The 20,128-nt window shown below is 43.6% G+C and overlaps 1 protein-coding gene across 14 annotated transcripts in view; it reads right to left on the bottom strand.

Annotated features, from left to right (window-relative positions):
* dop1a (DOP1 leucine zipper like protein A) overlaps positions 1–20,128 on the bottom strand; it is a 555,441-nt gene that overhangs the window by 364,455 nt on the left and 170,858 nt on the right. For all 14 annotated transcript variants that reach the window (XM_068044706.1, XM_068044708.1, XM_068044707.1 and 11 more), the window contains 2 exons: positions 6,902–7,013; positions 5,064–5,184 (listed from right to left, as the gene is read on the bottom strand). In XM_068044706.1, coding sequence (XP_067900807.1) covers positions 5,064–5,184; positions 6,902–7,013 — 233 coding nt within the window. The remainder of the gene's footprint in view (positions 1–5,063; positions 5,185–6,901; positions 7,014–20,128) is intronic.

Raw genomic sequence — 20,128 nt, 5'->3', positions numbered from 1 at the left:
GTCCTAAATGAATACTTTGCTTCAGTATTCACCAGTGAGAGGGACCTGGTCGTTTGTGAGGACAGCGTGAAACAGGCTGATATGCTCGAACAGGTTGATGTTAAGAGAGAGGATGTGCTGGAAATTTTGAAAGACATGAGGACAGATAAGTCCCCGGGGCCAGATGGGATATACCCAAGGATATTACGGGAAGCGAGGGAAGAGATTGCCGCGCTTTTGGCGATGATCTTTGCGTCCTCACTGTCCACGGGAGTAGTACCAGATGATTGGAGAGTGGCAAATGTTATTCCCTTGTTCAAGAAAGGGAATAGGGATAACCCTGGGAATTACAGACCAGTCAGTTTTACGTCGGAAGTGGACAAATTATTGGAGAGGATTCTGAGAGACGGGATCTATAATTATTTGGAAAAGCATGGTTTGTTTAGAGACAGTCAGCATGGCTTTCTGAGGGGCAGGTCATGCCTCACAAGCCTTATTGAATTCTTTGAGGATGTGACAAAACACATTGATGAAGGAAGAGCAGTGGATGTGGTGTATATGGATTTTAGCAAGGCGTTTGATAAGGTTCCCCATGGTAGGCTCATTCAGAAAGTAAGGAGGCATGGGATACAGGGAAATTTGGCTGTCTGGATACAGAATTGGCTGGCCCAAAAAAGACAGAGGGTGGTAGTAGATGGAAAGTATTCAGCCTGGAGCTCGGTGACCAGTGGTGTTCCGCAGGGATCTGTTCTGGGACCTCTGCTCTTTGTGATTTTTATAAATGACTTGGATGAGGAAGTGAAAGGCTGGGTTAGCAAGTTTTCCGATGACACGAAGGTTGCTGGAGTTGTGGATAGTGTGGAAGGCTGTTGTAGGTTGCAACGGGACATTGACAGGATGCAGAGCTGGGCTGAGAAGTGGCAGATGGAGGTCAACCTGGAAAAGTGTGAAGTGATTCATTTTGCAAGGTCGAATTTGAATGCAGAATACAGGCTTAAAGACGGGATTCTTGGCAGTGTGGAGGAACAGAGGGATCTTGGGGTCCATGTCCATAGATCGCTCAAAGTTGCCACCCAAGTTGATAGGGTTATTAAGAAGGCGTATGGGGTGATGGCTTTCATTAACAGGGGGATTGAGTTTAAGAGCCGCGAGGTTATGCTGCAGCTCTATAAAGCCCTGGTTAGACCACACTTGGAATGTTGTGTTCAGTTCTGGTCGCCTCGTTATAGGAAAGATGTGGAAGCTTTCGAGAGGGTGCAGAGGAGATATACCAGGATGCTGCCTGGACTGGAGGGCATGTCTTACGAAGAAAGGTTGAGGGAGCTAGGACCTATCTCATTGGAACGAAGAAGGATGAGAGGTGACTTGATAGAGGGGTACAAGATGATGAGAGGCATAGAGTGGATAGCCAGAGACTTTTTCCCAGGGCGGAAAGGGCTATCACCAGGGGGCATAGTTTTAAGATGATTGGAGGAAGGTTTTGGGGAGATGTCAGAGGTAGGTTCTTTACACAGAGAGTGGTGGGTGCGTGGAATACACTGCCAGCAGTGCTAGTAGAAGCAGATACATTAGGGACATTTAAGCGACTCTTGGATAGGTACATGGATGATAGTAGAATGAAGGGTATGTAGGTAGTTTGATCTTCGAGTAGGTTAAAGGTTCGGCACAACATCGTGGGCCGAAGGGCCTGTACTGTGCTGTACTGTTCTATGTTCTATGTTCCATTATGAGAGGCATAGATAGGGTAGATAGCCAGAGCCTGTTTCCCATGGTAGGGGTGACTAAAACTAGAGGGCATAGATTTAAGGTGAGAGGGAGGAGGTTTAAAGGGGATCAAAGGGGTAATTGTTTCACACAAAGAATAGTGGGCATCTGGAATGAGCTGCCCGAGGAGGTGGTGGAGGCAGGAGCAATAGCAACACTTAAGAGGCATCTGGACAGGTACTTGAATGAGCAAGGCACAGAGGGATATGGAACTCATGAAAGCAGGTGGGATTAGTATAGATAGGCATTATGGTCAGCATTGATGCGGTGGGCCGAAGGGCCTGTTTCTATGCTGTACGACTCTATGACCTTACACCTGGTTTCAGTCATCTTTCTTCCAAAAAAAACTCCAATTACAACCTTCAAAAAAAAAACTCCAATTCTAATCTCCTGTCTGAAAATAAATCTTCGTCTCCAATCTTCACTTTCAGGCAACCATCCTCTGCTACTAATGTCAGAGTCACCTCCAAGTCTATTTGTGAAGAAGACACAGAGACTTGGATACTTTAGTGGAGACTGCCACAGAACATACTACTCCACTCCTCACACACTCCTGCCAATGCTGGCTGGTTCTTTATATAGACATATATTGTACAATTAACTAATCAACACCCAACACCTGTTCACCCTATTACCTTCAACTACGAGGTATTTAACATCATCAACAGAACTTATCAGATATTAACAGCTCTTACAGAGAGTGAGCACAAACACAATGGGTCAAATGGCCTCCTCTGTGTTAGAAACAAAGAAACATAGAAAATAGGAGCAGGCCATTCGGCCCTTCAAACCTGCCCCGCCATTCATTATGATCATGGCTGATCATCCAACTCAGTAACCTGTTCCCCCTTTCCCCCCATATCCTTTCATCCCTTTCGCCCCAAGAGCTATATCTGACTCCTTCTTGAAAACATCCAATGTTTTGGCCTCAACTGCTTTCTGTGGTAGTGAATTCCACAGGCTCACCACTCTCTGGGTGAAGTAATTTTTCCTCATCTCAGTACTGAAAGGTTTACTAAATGTAATAACTCCAAATTTGCAGATGACACAAAACTGGGTGGGCGGGTGAGTTGTGAGGATGATGCAGAGAGGCTTCAGGGTGATTTGGACAAGTTGAGTGAGTGGATAAATGTGAGGTTATCCACTTTGGTAGCAAAAACAGGAAGGCAGATTATCGGAATAGCTATAAACTGAGAGAGGGGAATATGCAACGAGACCTGGGTGTTCTCGTACACAAGTTGGTGAAGGTAAGCATGCAGGTGCAACAGGCGGTAAAAAAGGCAAATGATATGTTGGCCTTCATAGCGAGAGGATTCGAGTACAGGAGCAGGGTTGTCTTGCTGCAATTATACAGGGACTTGGTGAGGCCACACCTGGAATATCGTGTGCAGTTTTGGTCTCCTTATCTGAGGAAGGATGTTCTTGCTATAGAGGGAGTGCAGTGAAGGTTTACCAGACTGATTCCTGGGATGGCGGGACTGACGTATGAAGACAGAACCAAAGTATGCATGAAGTTGGTCAGCCATTTCTTTGTTCCCCATAATAAATTCCCCTGTTTCTGACTGTAAGGGACCTACATTTGTCTTCACCAATCTTTTTCTCTTCACATACCAATAGAAACTTTTACAGTCAGTTTTTATGTTCCCTGCAAGCTTGCTCTCATACTCTATTTCCCCCTTCTTAATCAATCCCTTGGTCCTCCTTTGTTGAATTCTAAACTGCTCCCAATCCTCAGGTCTGTTGTTTTTTCTGACAAATTTGTATGCCTCTTCCTTGGATCTAATGCGATCTCTAATTTCCCTTGTAAGCTATGGTTTGTCTACCTTTCCCGTTTTAGATTAGATTAGAGATACAGCACTGAAACAGGCCCTTCGGCCCACCGAGTCTGTGCCAACCATCAACCACCCATTTATACTAATCCCACACTACCATATTCCTACCAAACATCCTCACCTGTCCCTATATTTCCCTACCACCTACCTATACTAGTGACAATTTATAATGGCCAATTTACCTATCAACCTGCAAGTCTTTTGGCTTGTGGGAGGAAACCGGAGCACCCGGAGAAAACCCACGCAGACACAGGGAGAACTTGCAAACTCCACACAGGCAGTACCCAGAATCGAACCCGGGTCCCTGGAGCTGTGAGGCTGCAGTGCTAACCACTGTGCCACTGTGCCGCCCTACTTTTACTTTTGTGCCAGACAGGAATAAACAATTGTTGCAGTTCATCCATGCGCTCTTTGAATGTTTGCCATTGCCTATCCACCGTCATCCCTGTAAGTAACGTTTCCCAATCCATCATAGTCAACTCGCGCCTCATACCTTCATAGTTTCCTTTATTAAGATTCAGGACCCTAGTCTCTCAATCAACTACGTCACTCTCCATCTTGATGAAGAATTCTATCACATTATGGTCGCTCATCCACAAGGGGTTTCGCACAACTAGACTGTCAATTATTCCTCTCCCATGACACAATACCCAGTCCTGGATGGTCTGTTCTGTAGTTGGTTCCTCAACGTATTGGTCCAGAAAACCATCCCGTATACACTCCAAGAATTCCTCCTCTAAGGTATTGTAACTAATTTGATTTGCCCAATCTATATGCAGATTAAACTCACCCATAATTACAGATGTTCTTTTATCGCATGTGTCTCTAATTTCCTGTTTAATGCCATTCCCAACATCACCACTACAGTTTGGGGGTCTATATACAACCCCCACTAACGTCTTTTGCCCCTTAGTATTTCTCAGCTCTTCCCATACAGATTCCACATCGTCACAGCTAATATCCTTCCTCACTATTGTGTTAATTTCCTCTTTAACCAGCAATGCAACTCCACCACCTTTTACTTTTTGTCTGTCGTTCCTAAATACTGAATACTCCTGGATGTTCATTTCCCATCCTTGGTCAACCTGCAGCCATGTCTCCGTAATCTCGACTATATCATACCCGTTTACATCTGTTTGCACTAGTTTAACTAGCTGCCAGTCCAGGAGCTGTTCCTACTGGCTAGATGAAAAGTCAGGTGAGAGAACTAGATGTGAATGGTTATGATTATTCTGTATACTGTTACATTTAAAAAAACATGCATGTTGCAAGACAGCAGGTGTAATTATTTTGTTGCATTCAATATCACGGAACATTTTCTGAAGGTGTGCAATGAAGCATATCAAATTATCATTTCCAACAGGCAAAAACGTAAACATTATGTTGCACAGTGCAACTTTAGTACACAGAGTTGCACGACAATGCAAATTAGAAATAGTTACAGCTCTCTCTCTTTAGATTGTAAGCAACTGAATTAAGCTAATATACCTGCTTAACTGAGTGTGGTCTTTGCTGTAGGAAGGTTGCGTTTTCAAATTCAATTCAGCTTTACACTGTGAATGCAATGTTCTGAAAACTTCTATAAGTACATCTTCCAAGATTGCTGGCCCTAGAATGACAGAATCGACTCTAAATTCTCTGAACCAAATATGACAAGTACATAGTAGAAGACAACTTCAGTCCAACAAATAGTTTACTGCAGCATTAGCAGTTGTAGAATAGCAGGCACTGTGGAATCAATAGAAGAAAGCAGCCTGACATGCTCCTAACCAATGCAATGCAACAGAAGATTACGTGAACGCAACACATCACCATATAGAGTCGGGTGTGGGTTTGCAATTATGATTCACTGTACTGAATTCCTGTTCTTGGCGTATTGTTAAAGAAGCACCGAGCTGACATAAAGCAGTTTGATAAACAAAGAGAGGGGACCAAGTGTAGGCAAAACACTTCAGGTTGTTCTTGCACATTATTCAATAACTCATTACAAAGCAGTATTAATAACAGTTTGGGATCACAGATCACTTGTAAGGAACGCAGAAGTAGAAAAAAAAAGAGAATACTGATTAGATTCTTTCTTTCTTTCTTTGGCCTCCTTGTCTCGAGAGACAATGGGTAAGCGCCTAGAGGTGGTCAGTGGTGTCAGTCGCTGTGAGGCAACTATGGAGTGACCTCATGCTGGGTAGAAGTCCAATGCCTCAGATTTGAGAAAGATGGTGCACAGGAACAGTGGTAGACATTTACAAAAGTGTGCTGCAAACTGACAGCAACATATTCAATTGTTTCAACAGCTTAAATATGAGTTTATGATGCTGCATTGAAAAGCAACACAAACTGCTTTTTATAGTTGCGAGATTTCACAGTTTTTGGTCGATCAGCCACTTGTGCACAATAACACAATAATTGTTGATCAAGAAATGCACAGCTGTCTTATCAAACTGGATTAGAAATAAATCAGTACAAAAAAAGCCGAGACTGTTCTCCTTGGAACAGAGAAGGTTAAAGGGTGACCGAATACAAGTTTTCAAGATGATGAGAGATTTTGATAGAGTAGATAGAGAACAGTTATTCCTCTGGTGAATGGATTAATAACTACAAGTCATAAATTTAAAATCATTGGCAAAAGAGGGGAGATGAGAAAAAATGCTTTCACTCAGAGTTGTCGGGATCTGCAGTGCTCCACCTGAAAAGGCGGTGGAAGCTGATTCCATAAAAATTTTAAAAGGTTTATACAGGTACTTGAGGATAAAGGACTTGCAGGGTTATGGACAAACAGTGGGGATGTGGGCCAAGCACAACTGCTCTTTCAAAAAGTCAACACAGACAAGTCAGTCCAAATGGCTTCCTTCTGTGCTGCAAGTTTCTATGATTCTAGTTGTCCAAAATAATGTTTTACCTGAAAAGTCAGACACAGGAAGAGTGGCATTAATAGGACCTCCACCCACCCCCACAACAGGCAGGAGAGGGTGGGGAGGGGAACGTGTCTCCAAACTGGCATTCATGCACATGTTGCTGTTGTTTCGTGTTGTGCTCGTGTCCTGTGGAGAGGTGGAGCACTTCATGAACATATTTAAATCAGGCTTCCCACAGCACAATTGGGAGCCTAATTTAACTTTAACTGTTGCTGTGCTAGTTTACTAGGGAGGCAGGAGCTATCAGCTCTCCTTCTTGGCAAGGTAGAGCAGGAATTCTTTGACCTCCACTCTGCTAATTGCAAACTCTCCCCACCTCACTGTGCCCCATCACCACTCCCAGCCCTGATCTCTTGCTTTCGTGCCCCCACTCTCCCCCAACTGCAGATGGTATTTATGTCCATAATACTGTACCTAGTTCTGGCTTGTCCAGAAGACTAATGAGAATTCGAAAAGGTTTCAGATCATGTAATGGTGTTCTTTCTTCCTCTCCACACCCTTTTCCTTGTAAGATTCCCACCATGGCCTATGAGAGGAGGCAGGGAGAAAGGAGGATAAAACAAAATTAATTGGTTTAACCATTAGGGAAAAACACTGCAGATTTCCAATAAAAGCTACAAATTGAGCAGGTTAAAAAAAGGAGCAAAAGAAATAGATGCAAATCATCTCCATCAAGCAAGCACTGTCCCAATTTCAAAATGTAAACTTCTACATTCAATTCTGGACTAACCAGCTGCCACAGGCTCATTTCCTTTTTCCGAAATTAAAAACATTTAAATGTTGGTACAGTTGCATGGTGGACTGACTCACAGATCTACCAATTCAAGCACGATGCTCAAGGAGGAAAAACAAGTTAGGTTTCAACAGCCAAAACATTTTTAAGCAAAATGATTTATTACATCTTCATGAGTAATTATGGAGATCCTAATGGTTCTTGAATTATATTAACTCAACAGGCTAACTGTTATTCTGCACATTAACAAAGCACATGAACAAAGGGACAAAGCGCAGAAGAGCAATAGTTATAGGGGACTCTATAGTCAGGGGCAGAGATAGGCATTTCTGTGGACATGAAAGAGACTCCAGGATGGTATGTTGCCTCCCTGGTGCCAGGGTCAAGGATGTCTCTGAATGGATAGGGGGCATTCTGAAGGGGGAGGGTGAACAGCCAGAGGTTGTGGTACACATCGGTACTAACGACATAGGCAGGAAGAGCGACGAGGTCCTGCAGGGAGAGTTCAGGCAGTTAGGTAAAAAGTTAAAAGACAGGACCTCCAGGGTTGTAATCTCGGGATTACTCCCTGTGCCACGTGCCAGTGAGGCTAGAAAATGGAAGATAGTGCAGCTAAACACGCTGCTGAACAGCTGGTGTAGAAGGGAGGGTTTCAGATATCTGGATCATTGGGACAGGTGGGACCTGTACAAGAAGGATGGGTTGCATCTAAACTGGAGGGGCACAAATATCCTGGCTGCGAGGTTTGCTAGCGTCACTCGGGAGGGTTTAAACTAGTGTGGCAGGGGGGCGGGAACCAGAGCATAGAACAGCAGGTGAAAAAACTGAGGGGGAAACTAGTAAATAAGGCCAGTAAGACTGAGAGGAAGAGCAGGCAAGGAGATGTTGCTGAGCACAGCGGGACTGGTGGTCTAAAGTGCATTTGTTTTTCAATGCGAGAAGTATAACAGGTAAGGCAGATGAACTTAGAGCTTGGATTAGTACTTGGAACTATGATGTTGTTGCTATTACAGAGACTTGGTTGAGGGAAGGACAGGATTGGCAGCTAAATGTTCCGGGATTTAGAAGCTTCAGGTGGGATAGAGGGGGATGTAAAAGGGGTCGGGGAGGTGCATTACTGGTTAAGGAGAATATCACAGATGTACTGCGGGAGGACACCTCGGAGGGATCATGCAGTGAGGCAATATGGGTGGAGCTCAGGAATAGGAAGGGTGCGGTCACGATGTTGGGGGTTTACTACAGGCTTACCAACAGCCAGCGGGAGGTAGAGGAGCAGATATGTAGACAGATTTTGGAAAGATGTAAAAGTAACAGGGTTGTAGTGGTGGGTGATTTTAACTTCCCCTATCTTGACTGGGACTCACCTAGTGCTAGGGGCTTGGATGGGGCAGAATTTGTAAGGAGCATTCATGAGAACTTCTTGAAACAATATGTAGATAGTCCAAATAGGGAAGGGGCCGTACTGGACCTGGTATTGGGGAATGAGCCCGGCCAAGTGGTCGAAGTCTCAGTAGGGAAGCATTTCGGGAACAGTGACCATAATTCCGTAAGTTTTAAGCTACCTGTGGATAAGGAAAAGAGTAGTCCTCGGGTGAACGTGCTAAATTGGGGGAAGGCTAATTATAACAATATTAGGCAGGAACTGAAGAATTTAGATTGGGGGCGACTGTTTGAGGGTAAATCAACATCTGACATGTGGGAGTCTTTCAAACGTCAGTTGATTAGAATCCAGGACCAGCATGTTCCTGTGAGGAAGATGGATAAAGTTTGGCAAGTTTCGGAAACCTTGGATAACGAGGGATATTGTGAGCCTCGTCAAAAAGAAAAAGGAAGCATTCGTAAGGGCTCGAAGGCTGGGAACGGACAAAGCCCTTGAGGAATATAAAGAAAGTAGGAAGGAACTTAAGCAAGGAGTCAGGAGGGCTAAAAGGGATCATGAAAAGTCATTGGCAAACAGGATTAAGGAGAATCCCAAGGCTTTTTATACGTATATAAAGAGCAATAGGGTAGCCAGGGAAAGGGTTGGCCCACTCAAGGACAGAGGAGGGAATCTATGTGTGGAGCCAGAGGAAATGGGCGAGGTACTAAATGAGTACTTTGCATCAGTATTCACTAAAGAGAAGGACTTGGTGGAGTCTAGGGAAGGGAGTGTAGACAGTCTGGGTCATGTCGTTATCAAAAAGGTGGAGGTGTGGGCATCTTGCAAAGCATTAAGATAGATAAGTCCCCAGGGCCTGATGGGATCTACCCCAAAATACTGAGGGAGGCAAGGGAAGAAATTGCTGGGGCCTTGACAGAAATATTTGTAACCTCATTGGCTACAGGTGAGGTCCCAGAGAACTGGAGATTAGCCAATGTTGTTCCTTTGTTTAAGAAGAGTAGCAAGGATAATCCAGGAAATTATAGGCTGAGCCTTACGTCAGTGTTAGGGAAATTATTGGGGAGGATTTTTCGGGACTGGATTTACTCCCATTTGGAAACAAATGAACTTATTAGCGAAAGTCAGCATGGTTTTGTCAAGGGGAGGTTGTGTCTCACTAACCTGATTGAGTTTTTTGAGGAAGTGACGAAGATGATTGATGAAGGAAGGGCAGTGGATGTTGTCTATATGGACTTCAGTAAAGCCTTTAACAAGGTCCCTCATAGCAGACTGGTACAAAAGGTGAAGTCACACGGGATCAGAGGTGAGCTGGCAAGATGGATACAGAACTGGCTCGGTCATAGAAGACAGAGGGTAGCAGTGGAAGGGTGCTTTTCAGAATGGAGGGATGTGACTAGTGGTGTTCCGCAGAGATCAGTGCTGGGACCTTTGCTCTTTGTAGTATATATAAACGATTTGGAGGAAAATGTAGCTGGTCTGATTAGTAAGCTTGCGGACGACACAAAGGTTGGTGGAGTTGTGGATAGTGGATTGTCAGAGGATATAGATGGGAGACTTGGGTGGAGAAATGGCAGATGGAGTTTAATCCGGACAAATGTGAGGTAATGCATTTTGGAAGATCTAATACAGGTGGGAAGTATACAGTAAATGGCAGAACCCTGAGCAGTATTGACAGGCAGAGAATTCTAGGCGTGCAGGTCCACAGGTCATTGAAAGTGGCAACGCAGGTGGATAAGGTAGTCAAGAAGGCAATTGGCATGCTTGCCTTCATCTGTCAGGGCATAGTGTATAAAAATTGGCAAGTCATGCTGCATCTGTACAGAACCAATATTGCGTACAGTTCTGGTCACCACACTACCAGAAGGATGTGGAGGCTTTGGAGAGGGTACAGAAGAGCTTTACCAGGATGTTGCCTGGTCTGGAGGGCATTAGCTATAAGGAGAGGTTGGATAAACTCGGATTGTTTTCACTGGAACGACGGAGGTGGAGGGGTGACATGATAGAGTTTAACAAAGGTATGAGTGGCATGGACAGAGTGGATTGTCAGAAGCTTTTTCCCAGGGTGGAAGAGTCAGTTACTAGGGGACATAGGTTTAAGGTGCAAGGGGCAAAGTTTAGAGGGGATGTGCGAGGCAAGTTCTTTACACAGAGGGTGGTGAGTGCCTGGAACTTGCTGCCGGGGGAGGTGGTGGAAGCAGGTACGATAGCGACGTTTAAGAGGCATCTTGACAAATACATGAATAGGATGGGAATAGAGGGATACGGTCCCCGGAAGTGCAGAAGGTTTTAGTTTCGACAGACATCAAGATCGGCGCAGGCTTGGAGGGCCGAATGGCCTGTTCCTGTGCTGTACTGTTCTTTGTTCTTTATTAACAGTTATTAAACTAAAATTGATTTATTTTCTTGATTCTTGGGATGTGGTTGGCACTGGCACAGTATTATTTATTGTCCACCCTAGTTGCCCTGTTTGTAAGATTTCAGGTTTGTTCAGGTTTCTTCCAAAACACTTTATTCATACTCTCCTTGAAGTTTCCATGGGCGGATCTCCCATAATTCAAAACTTAGAAACCTTGTGCCTGGAATGATAGGTTAATGTGCCTCAGGACTAGTTACCCTTTGTGTATTGTATATTGCCCACTGTACCCTCGTGATCACTCAAATGAAAGCAAAAACCACCATGCTGAAGTTCATACAAGTCAGACTAAATTACAAATCAGTTTACTGTAAGACTTAAAGACTTAAATTTATGTTGCTGATTCAACTTTCGTAGAAGAGTAATGAAGTACTTTTTTTTTTAAAAGTTAAATTGAAATTCAAGTACTTTCATTTAAATAGGTGCCCAAGTTCCATGGAGCACCACCTCACCACAGTGGCATAACTCCGGTTCAAATAAGTGAAATCAAGATATGGTCAAAGGCTACTGTAAAACCTCTCGCCAGGCAGCTTCCTGCACCTCAGATTCAATGTAGGCCTGTCATAATAAGCAAGAGGGTTTGAAGAAAATCCACCCTTTTTCAACAGCCTTGTAATTAATATTAATAATTTAACTTACTGCAGATGGTTGGAAAATTGTTGGAGTTGTTTAACAGTTCAGACCTGAACAAAGCCCATTAGAATTTCAGCTAACCCAACGTCTCCTGTAGCAACCACAGCCAATTGCATCACACCTGCGATAGTCACACTAATATATTTACACTAATCACATACGTTCAAGACAACAATATAGGAAATCCAATCAAGAACATGGCTCCAACTGCAAAATTCCAATGCCCTGGCCTACTTACCATTCCATAGGCTTCGCATTCCAGGTGGTAGCTTGACAAGGAAGTCTATGACACAGAGAGCTGAGGAAGGTGACAAAATTTAGATCTTTGGCTTTTTCCCTCTTGGTGGGCAGACAGTGTTGTCTGCAGCAAGCTTCAGTCAGAAACACTAAGAAAAGCAGGGAAGCCTTACTTCTTACAGTAAATGCAAGTCAGGGGTGCAGTGTAGATTCACCGGAATGATACAGAGGCTGAAAGCGTTAAAGTTTAAGGAACATTTTGAAAGACGAGGCTTTATTCCTTTGACTAGAGAAGACTAAGCAGTGACCTAATTGAGATGCTTAAACAGTGAGAAGCTAGGAACAGTGGAGGTCCAAAAAGATTTGGGGTCCATGTACACTGATCACTAAAATGTTGTGATCATTTACCATAGAATATATAGCATAGAAACAGGTCATTCAGACCATGCCAGTCTTTATGCTCCAATCAAGCCTCCTCTCATCCTTCCTCATCTAACTATCAGCAGAACCCTCTATTCCCTTTTCCCTCATATGCTTATGTAGCTTCCCCTTAAATGCATTTATACTATTGGCCTCAACTACTCCCTGTAGTAGTGAGTTCCACAATCTCTGGGTAGAAAAGTTTGCTCCAAATTCCCTACTTGATTTCTTGGTGACTACTGATGGCTGTGCTAAGAGCTATTGCTCTTTCCCATATGTGAAAATGCTGTGTCCAAAACCTTTCATAATTTTAAAGAGCTCTATTTGTCACCCCTCAGTCTTCTCTTTTCAAGCGAAAAAGAGACCCAGCCTGTTCAATATTTCCTGATGGGCAAAACCTCATATTTCTGGTATCATCCTTGTTAAGGACGGTACAAAAAATAAATAAAAAAGGCTAATAGAATGTTAGTCTTTAAATTTAGATGACTCGAATATATAGATGAGGAACCTTTGCTTACAACTAAGCTAAGCCCTAGTTAATCCACATCCAAGTACTATGTACAGTTCTGGATATTGCATCTTAGCCATGATGCCTTGGGAGGAGTACAGCACAGATTCACAAGAATTACCAGGGCAACGTGAACTTGTATTCTCTGGAATAATGATGGTAAAGGAATGTTTTGATTGAGGTTTTAAAAGGAGGAATTGATCAGGTAGAAAGACAGTAACTTTTTTTCACTGGTGAGCAAGTCTGAAAGTCAAGGGAGCATAACCTTAAAATCAGAGCCAGGCCATTCAGGAGAGAAGTCATTTCTTCACACATAGGGTGGAACTCTCCTACAAAAAGCAGTAGACTCTAGTTAAATTAATAATTTTATACCTGAGATTAATAGATTTTAGGGCATGAAGGGATATGGAGCTAAGAATAGAGGTAGGATACCTTTCAGCTCTGATTTCACTAAATGGCGCAAAACAGGCTCAAGGGATTAAATGACCTACTCCTGCTTCTAAGTTCATTAAAGGATTTGATAAGGTAGATAGACACTACTTTCTCTGGTGGGAGAGTCCAGAACAAGGGGGTATGGCCTTCTAATTAGAACTAGGCCATTCAGGGGTGATGCCAGGAAATACTTCTTCATATAAGGCATAGATGACATTCAAAATTCTCTCCCCCAAAAAGCTGCCGTGGCTAGGTCAAGGAGAATTTCCAAACTAAGATGGATAGATTTCAGGGTATTAAGGGCTTCAAAATCAAGATGGACAGGTAGTGTTAAGACATAGATCAGCCAAAGTCCAACTGAATGGTGGAATAGGCTTGGAGGGTTGAATGGTCTGCTCCTGTTTCTATGTTCCAATTCAGCTACAAAAACTTGTAGTGAGGTAGGTCTAAACCAAAAGGACAAAATGTACTTAATTTATTTCGATGTTATGGGGTTGATGTTATTGTGTGATTGCCTTTAAGTGATGTCCTTATAAGCAGAATAGTAATATGGTAAATGAAGGTCAGAGAATGGCAGAAAGGGACAGAAAGGGAAAACCTAAAAATACACCAACAGTCAAGACTAGATGTTACAAAGATAACAAAAAGACAAAACTTAAAGGCACTGTATCTGAATGCATGTAGCATTCATAACAAAGTCGACGAACTGATGGCGCATATTGAAGTAAATAAATATGATCTGATAGCCATTACAGAGACGTGACTGCAGGATGACAAGGATTAGGTCCTGAATATTGAAGGGTATATTCAAGAAGAATAGGAAGCTAGGAAAAGGTGGAGGGGTAGCATTGTTAATCAAGGATGGCATTGGTGCAATAGTTATAGATGACCTTGGTTCAGGAGATCAGGATGTAGAATCAGTTTGGGTGGAGATCTACAACCACAATGTAGATTGAAGTATACAAGAAGAAATATTGGGTGCTTGTGATAAGGGAACAGCAATAATCAGGGGTGATTTTAATCTACGTATAAACTGGAAAAATCAGATTGGCAATAGTAGCATGGATGAGGAGTTCATAGAATGCTTTCTTAGAGCAGCACGTTCTGGAACCAACCAGAGAGCAAGTTATATTAGACTTGGTAATTGTGTAATGTGACAGGATTAATTAATGACCTCAGAGTAAAGGCACCTCCAGGTAGCAGCAACCACAATATGATTGAATTTTACATCCAGGTTAAGAGAGAGGAGAGTGGGTCTCGGGCTAGCATTTTAAACTTTAATAAGGGCAACTATGTGGGCATGAAAGTTGAGGTAGCTGAAGTGAACTGGGTTACTAGGCTAGGAGATAGATCAATAGAGAAGCAGTGGTAGACATTGAAGGGAATATTTCAGAAAATTCAGAAGTATATTCCTGCTATAAAGGGCGGCACAGTGGCGCAGTGGCTAGCATCGCAGCTCCAGCGACCCGGGTTCAGTTCTGGGTACTGCCTGGGTGGAGTTTGCGAGTTCTCCCCGTGACCGTGTGGGTTTCCGCCGGGTGCTCCGGTTTCCTCCCACAGCCAAAGACTTGCAGGTTGATAAGTAAGTTGGCCATTGTAAATTGCCCCTAGTGTAGGTAGGTGGTAGGAGAATGGTGGGGATGTGGTAGGGAATATGGGATTAATGTAGGATTAGTATAAATGGGTGGTTGGTGGTCGGCACTGACTCGGCGGGCCGAAGGGCCTGTTTCAGTGCTGTATCTCTAAATAAATAAAGAAAGAAAAATTCTAAGGGGAGGACCCACCATCCGCGGTTAAGTAAAGAAGTTAAGGAAAGCATCAAACTTAAGGAAAAGGCATATAATTGTGCAAAGATGAGTGGCAGTTCAGATGACTGGTCAGAATATAAACAGCAGGAGAGAATGACTAAAAGGTTAATCAGGAGAAAGAAATTGGAGTATGAGAGCAAGCTAGCTAGAAATGTAGAAACTGACAGCAAGAGTTTCGACAGGTATTTAAAAAGGAAAAGAGTAAGTAAAGTGAGTGTCGGTCCTCCAGAAAACATAAGAACTAGGAGCAGGAGTAGGCAATTCAGCCCCTTGAGCCTGCTCCACCATTCAATATGATCATGGCTGATCTCATCTCAACCTCAATTCCACTTTCCTGCCCATTCTCCATAACCCTTCAACCCATTACTAATTAAAAATCTGTCTATCTCCTCCTTAAATCTACTCAATGTCCCAGCATCCACTGCACTCTGGGGTAGTGAATTCCACAGACTCACAACCCATTGAGAGAAGTAGCATCTCTGTTTTCAATCAGCTACCCCTTATCCTAAAACTATGACCTCTCATTCTAGATTGCCCCACCAGAGGAAACATCCTCTCCACATCTACTTTGTCAATCCCCTTAATCATCTTGTATACCTCAATTAGATCTCCTCTCATTCTTCTTAACTCCAGAGAGTAAAGGTCTAAACTGCTCAATCTCTCTTAATAAGACAAACCCCTCATCTCTGGAATCAATCTAGTGAACCTCCTCTGAACTGCCTCCAATGCAACAAATGCAAAAAGATTGGTGAAGACAAATGTATGTCCCTTACAGTCAGAAACAGGGGAATTTATTATGGGGAACAAAGAAATGGCTGACCAACTAAATGCATACTTTGGTTCAAAGGAGGACACAAATATCATACCAGAAATGTTGGGCAGCACAGAGCTTAGTGAGAGAGAGCAGCTGAAGGAAATCAGTATTAGTAGAAGAACAAAGAACAGTGCAGCACAGGAACTGGCCATTCGGCCCTCCAAGCCCACGCCAATCATGATGCCTGTCTAAACTAAAACCTTCTGCACTTCCGGGGTCTGTATCCCTCTATTCCCTTCCTATTCATGCATTTGTCAAGATGCCTCCTAAACGTCGCTATTGTACCTGCTTCCACCACTTCCCCTGGTAGCAAGTTCCAGGCACTCACTACCCTCTGTGTAAAAAAACTGCCTCGAACATCCCCTCTAAACTTTGCCCCTTGCACCTTAAGCCTATGTCCCCTAGTAACTGACTCTTCCATCCTGGGAAAAAGCTTCTGACTATCCACTCTGTCCATGCCACTCATAACTTTGTAAACCTCTATCAGGTCGCCCCTCCACCTCCGTCGTTCCAGTGAAAACAATCTGAGTTTATCCAACCCGTCCTCATAGCTAATACCCTCCAGACCAGGCAACATCCTGGTAAACCTCTTCTGTACCCTCTCCAAAGCCTCCACATCCTTCTGGTAGTGTGGCGATCAGAATTGTACTCCACTTGTATTCCAAGTATGGCCGAACTAAGGTTCTGTACAGCTGCACCATGACTTGCCAATTTTTATACATAGAGAAATGGTGTTGGGGAAATTGATGGGATTGAAGGCCGATAAGTCCCCAGGGCCTGATGGTCTACATCCCAGAGTACTTAAGGAAGCGGCCCTAGAAAGAGTGGATGGTCATCTTCCAAGATTCTATGCACTCTGGAACTGTTCCTACATATTGGAGGGTAGCTAATGTAACCCCACTATTTAAAAAGGGAGGTAGAGAGAAAGTAGGGAATTATAGACCAATCAGCCTGACGGCAGTAGTGGAGAAAATTCAAGAGTCCATTATCAAAGATTTTATAGCTTAGAGAACAGTGGTAGAATTGAGCAGAGTCAGCATGGATTTACGAAAGGGAAATCATGCTTGACAATCTACTAGAATTCTTCGAGGATGTAACCAGTAGAGTTGATTAGGGTGGAGTCAGTAGATGTGGTTATTTGGACTTGCAGAAGGCTTTGGCCAAAGTCCCAAATAGGAGATTAGCATGTAAAATTAAAGCGCATGGGATTGGGGGTAGTGTATTGCGATGGATTGAAAATTGGTTGGCAGACAAGAAACATAATGTAGGGATAAATGGGTCCTTTTCCGAATGGCAGGCAGTGACTAGTGGGGTACCGCAGGGATCGGTGCTAGGACCCCAGCTATTCACAATATATATTAATGATTTAGATGAGGAAACTAAATGTAATATCTCCAAATTTGCAAATGACACAAAACTGGGTGGGAGGGTGAGTTGTGAGGAGGATGCCAAAATTCCATTTGCATTCCTTATTATCTGCTGCACCTGCATACTAGCTTTCTGCAATTCATGCACAAGGACACCCAGCTCCCTTTGCACCGAAGCACTCTGAAGTTTCTCTCCATTTAGATAATAATTTGCCTTTCTATTCTTCCGACCAAAATGGATAACCTCACACTTATCCACGTTAAACTCCACCTGCCAGATTTTGTCCCATTCACCTAACCTATCCATATCCATTTGTAAATTAGCAGATAATAAGGAAATGGCAGATGAAATGAACAAATATTTTTCTTCTGTCTTCGCTATAGAGGATACTAAAAATATTCCAGTAATAGCTGTAAGTTAGGAGGTGGAAGGAAGAGAGGAACTTAGTGAAATTAGAATCAACAGGGAAGCAGTACTGATCAAACTGATGGAGCTGCGGGCTGACAAGTCCCCGGGTCCTGATGGGCTTCATCCTCGGCTCTTTAAATAGGTGGCTAATAATAGGTAGACGCGTTGGTGTTAATTTTTCAAAATTCACTAGATTCTGGAGAGGTTCCATCAGACTGGAAAGTAGTAAATATAACCCCTCCATTCAAGAAGGGAGGGGGGTGGGGGAGACAGAGAACAAGTTAGTTATCTTGACGTCTGTCGTGGGGAAAGTGTTAGAATTGATCATTATCTGTACAAAACGCTAGTTAGGCCACGGCTGGAGTACTGTGTACAATTCTGGGCACTACACTATAGGAAGGATGTGATTGCATTGGAGAGGGTGCAGAGGAGATTCACCAGGATGTTGCCTGGGCTAGAGCATTTCAGCTATGAAGTGACACTGAAAAGGCCAGGGTTGTTTTCCTTAGAGCAGAGAAGGCTGAGGGGGGACATGATTGAGGTATACAAAATTATGAGGGGCATTGATAGGTTAGATAGGAAGAGACATTTTCCCTTAGCAGAGGGGTCAATAACCAGGGGACATAGATTTAACGTAAAGGGAAGGAAGTTTAGAGGGTACTCGAATAAAATTTTCACCCAGAGGGTGGTTGGAATCTGGAACGCTCTGCTTGAAGGGGTGGTAGAGGCAGGAACCTTCACAACATTTAAGAAGTATTTAGATGAGCACTTGAAACGTCATAGCGTACGAGGCTACAGACCAAGTGCTGGAAAATGGGATTAGAATAGTTAGGTGCTTGATGGCCGGCACAGACACGAGGGGCAGAAGGGCCTGTTTCTGTGCTGTATAAGTCTATCCTGAATGGTCTTGACAAGGTGTTTCCTCTTGTGGGTGAGTCCAGAACAAGGGGGCACTGTTTTAAAATTAGGGGTTGCCCTTTTAGGACAGAGACAAACAGAATTTTTTTTCGCTCAGAGGGTTGTGCGACTTTGGAATTCCCTGTCTCAGAAGGTGGTGGAAGCGGGATCCTTGAATATATTCAAGGCAAATATAGATAAATTCTTGTTTGGCAAGGGAATCAAAGATTATCAGGAGTAGACGGGAGTGTGGAATTCAAGACAGAAACAGATCAGCCATGATCTTATTGAATGGCGGAGTAGGCTCGTCGGGCCAAATGGCCTACTTCTGCTCCTAATTCGCATGGATTCGTATGGACTCGGAACCTGAGTCACTCTGCTACTGTAACTCCCAGAGTAAGGTTATATAAATAGTTAGCTCTGTATTGTACCATAGTTTATCTGTAATAAACCTGTTTGAGATCTTCAACCAACTGAACTCCAAGCATCTCATTTATGTTGCATCAGGTAACATAAAAAGAACTCATTATATGGTGGCAACTCCACATTACATGGTGGGAGCTATGGTGAGAAGACTGAATCTAAGATTGAAGACCACAGGGAAAATGGCTTTTTTTTTTAGAACATTACAGCGCAGTACAGGCCCTTCGGCCCTCGATGTTGCGCCGACCTGTGAAACCATCTGACCTACACTATTCCATTTTCATCCATATGTCTATCCAATGACCACTTAAATGCCCTTAAAGTTGGCGAGTCTACTACTGTTGCAGGTAGGGCGTTCCACGCCCCTACTACTCTCTGAGTAAAGAAACTACCTCTAACATCCCTATATCTATCACCCCTCAACTTAAAGCTATGTCCCTTCGTGCTTGCCATCACCATCCGAGGAAAAAGACTCTCACTATCCACCCTATCTAACCCTCTGATTATCTTATATGTCTCTATTAAGTCACCTCTCCTCCTCCTTCTCTCCAACGAAAACAACCTCAAGTCCCTCAGCCTTTCCTCGTAAGACCTTCCCTCCAGACCAAGCAACATCCTAGTAAATCTCCTCTGCACCCTTTCCAAAGCTTCCACATCCTTCCTATAATGCGGTGACCAGAACTGCACGCAATACTCCAGGTGCGGTCTCACCAGAGTTTTGTACAGCTGCAGCATGACCTCGTGGCTCCGAAACTCGATCCCCCTACTAATAAAAGCTAACACGCCATATTAGCATGGGTAGCAACTTTCAGGGATTTATGTACCTGGACACCAAGATCTCTCTGTTCATCTACACTACCAAGAATCTTCCCATTAGCCCAGTACTCTGCATTCCTGTTACTCCTTCCAAAGTGAATCACCTCACACTTTTCCGCATTAAACTCCATTTGCCATCTCTCAGCCCAGCTCTGCAGCCTATCTATGTCCCTCTGTACCCTACAACATCCTTCGGCACTATCCACAACTCCACCGACCTTCGTGTCATCCGCAAATTTACTAAGCCACCCTTCTACACCCTCTTCCAGGTCATTTATAAAAATGACAAACAGCAGTGGCCCCAAAACAGATCCTTGCGGTACACCACTAGTAACTAAACTCCAGGATGA

This window comes from Heterodontus francisci, chromosome 13 (genome assembly GCF_036365525.1).
Source record: "Heterodontus francisci isolate sHetFra1 chromosome 13, sHetFra1.hap1, whole genome shotgun sequence".
Classification (NCBI taxonomy): domain Eukaryota; kingdom Metazoa; phylum Chordata; class Chondrichthyes; order Heterodontiformes; family Heterodontidae; genus Heterodontus; species Heterodontus francisci.
This window is presented reverse-complemented; position numbering and strand designations above follow the sequence as displayed.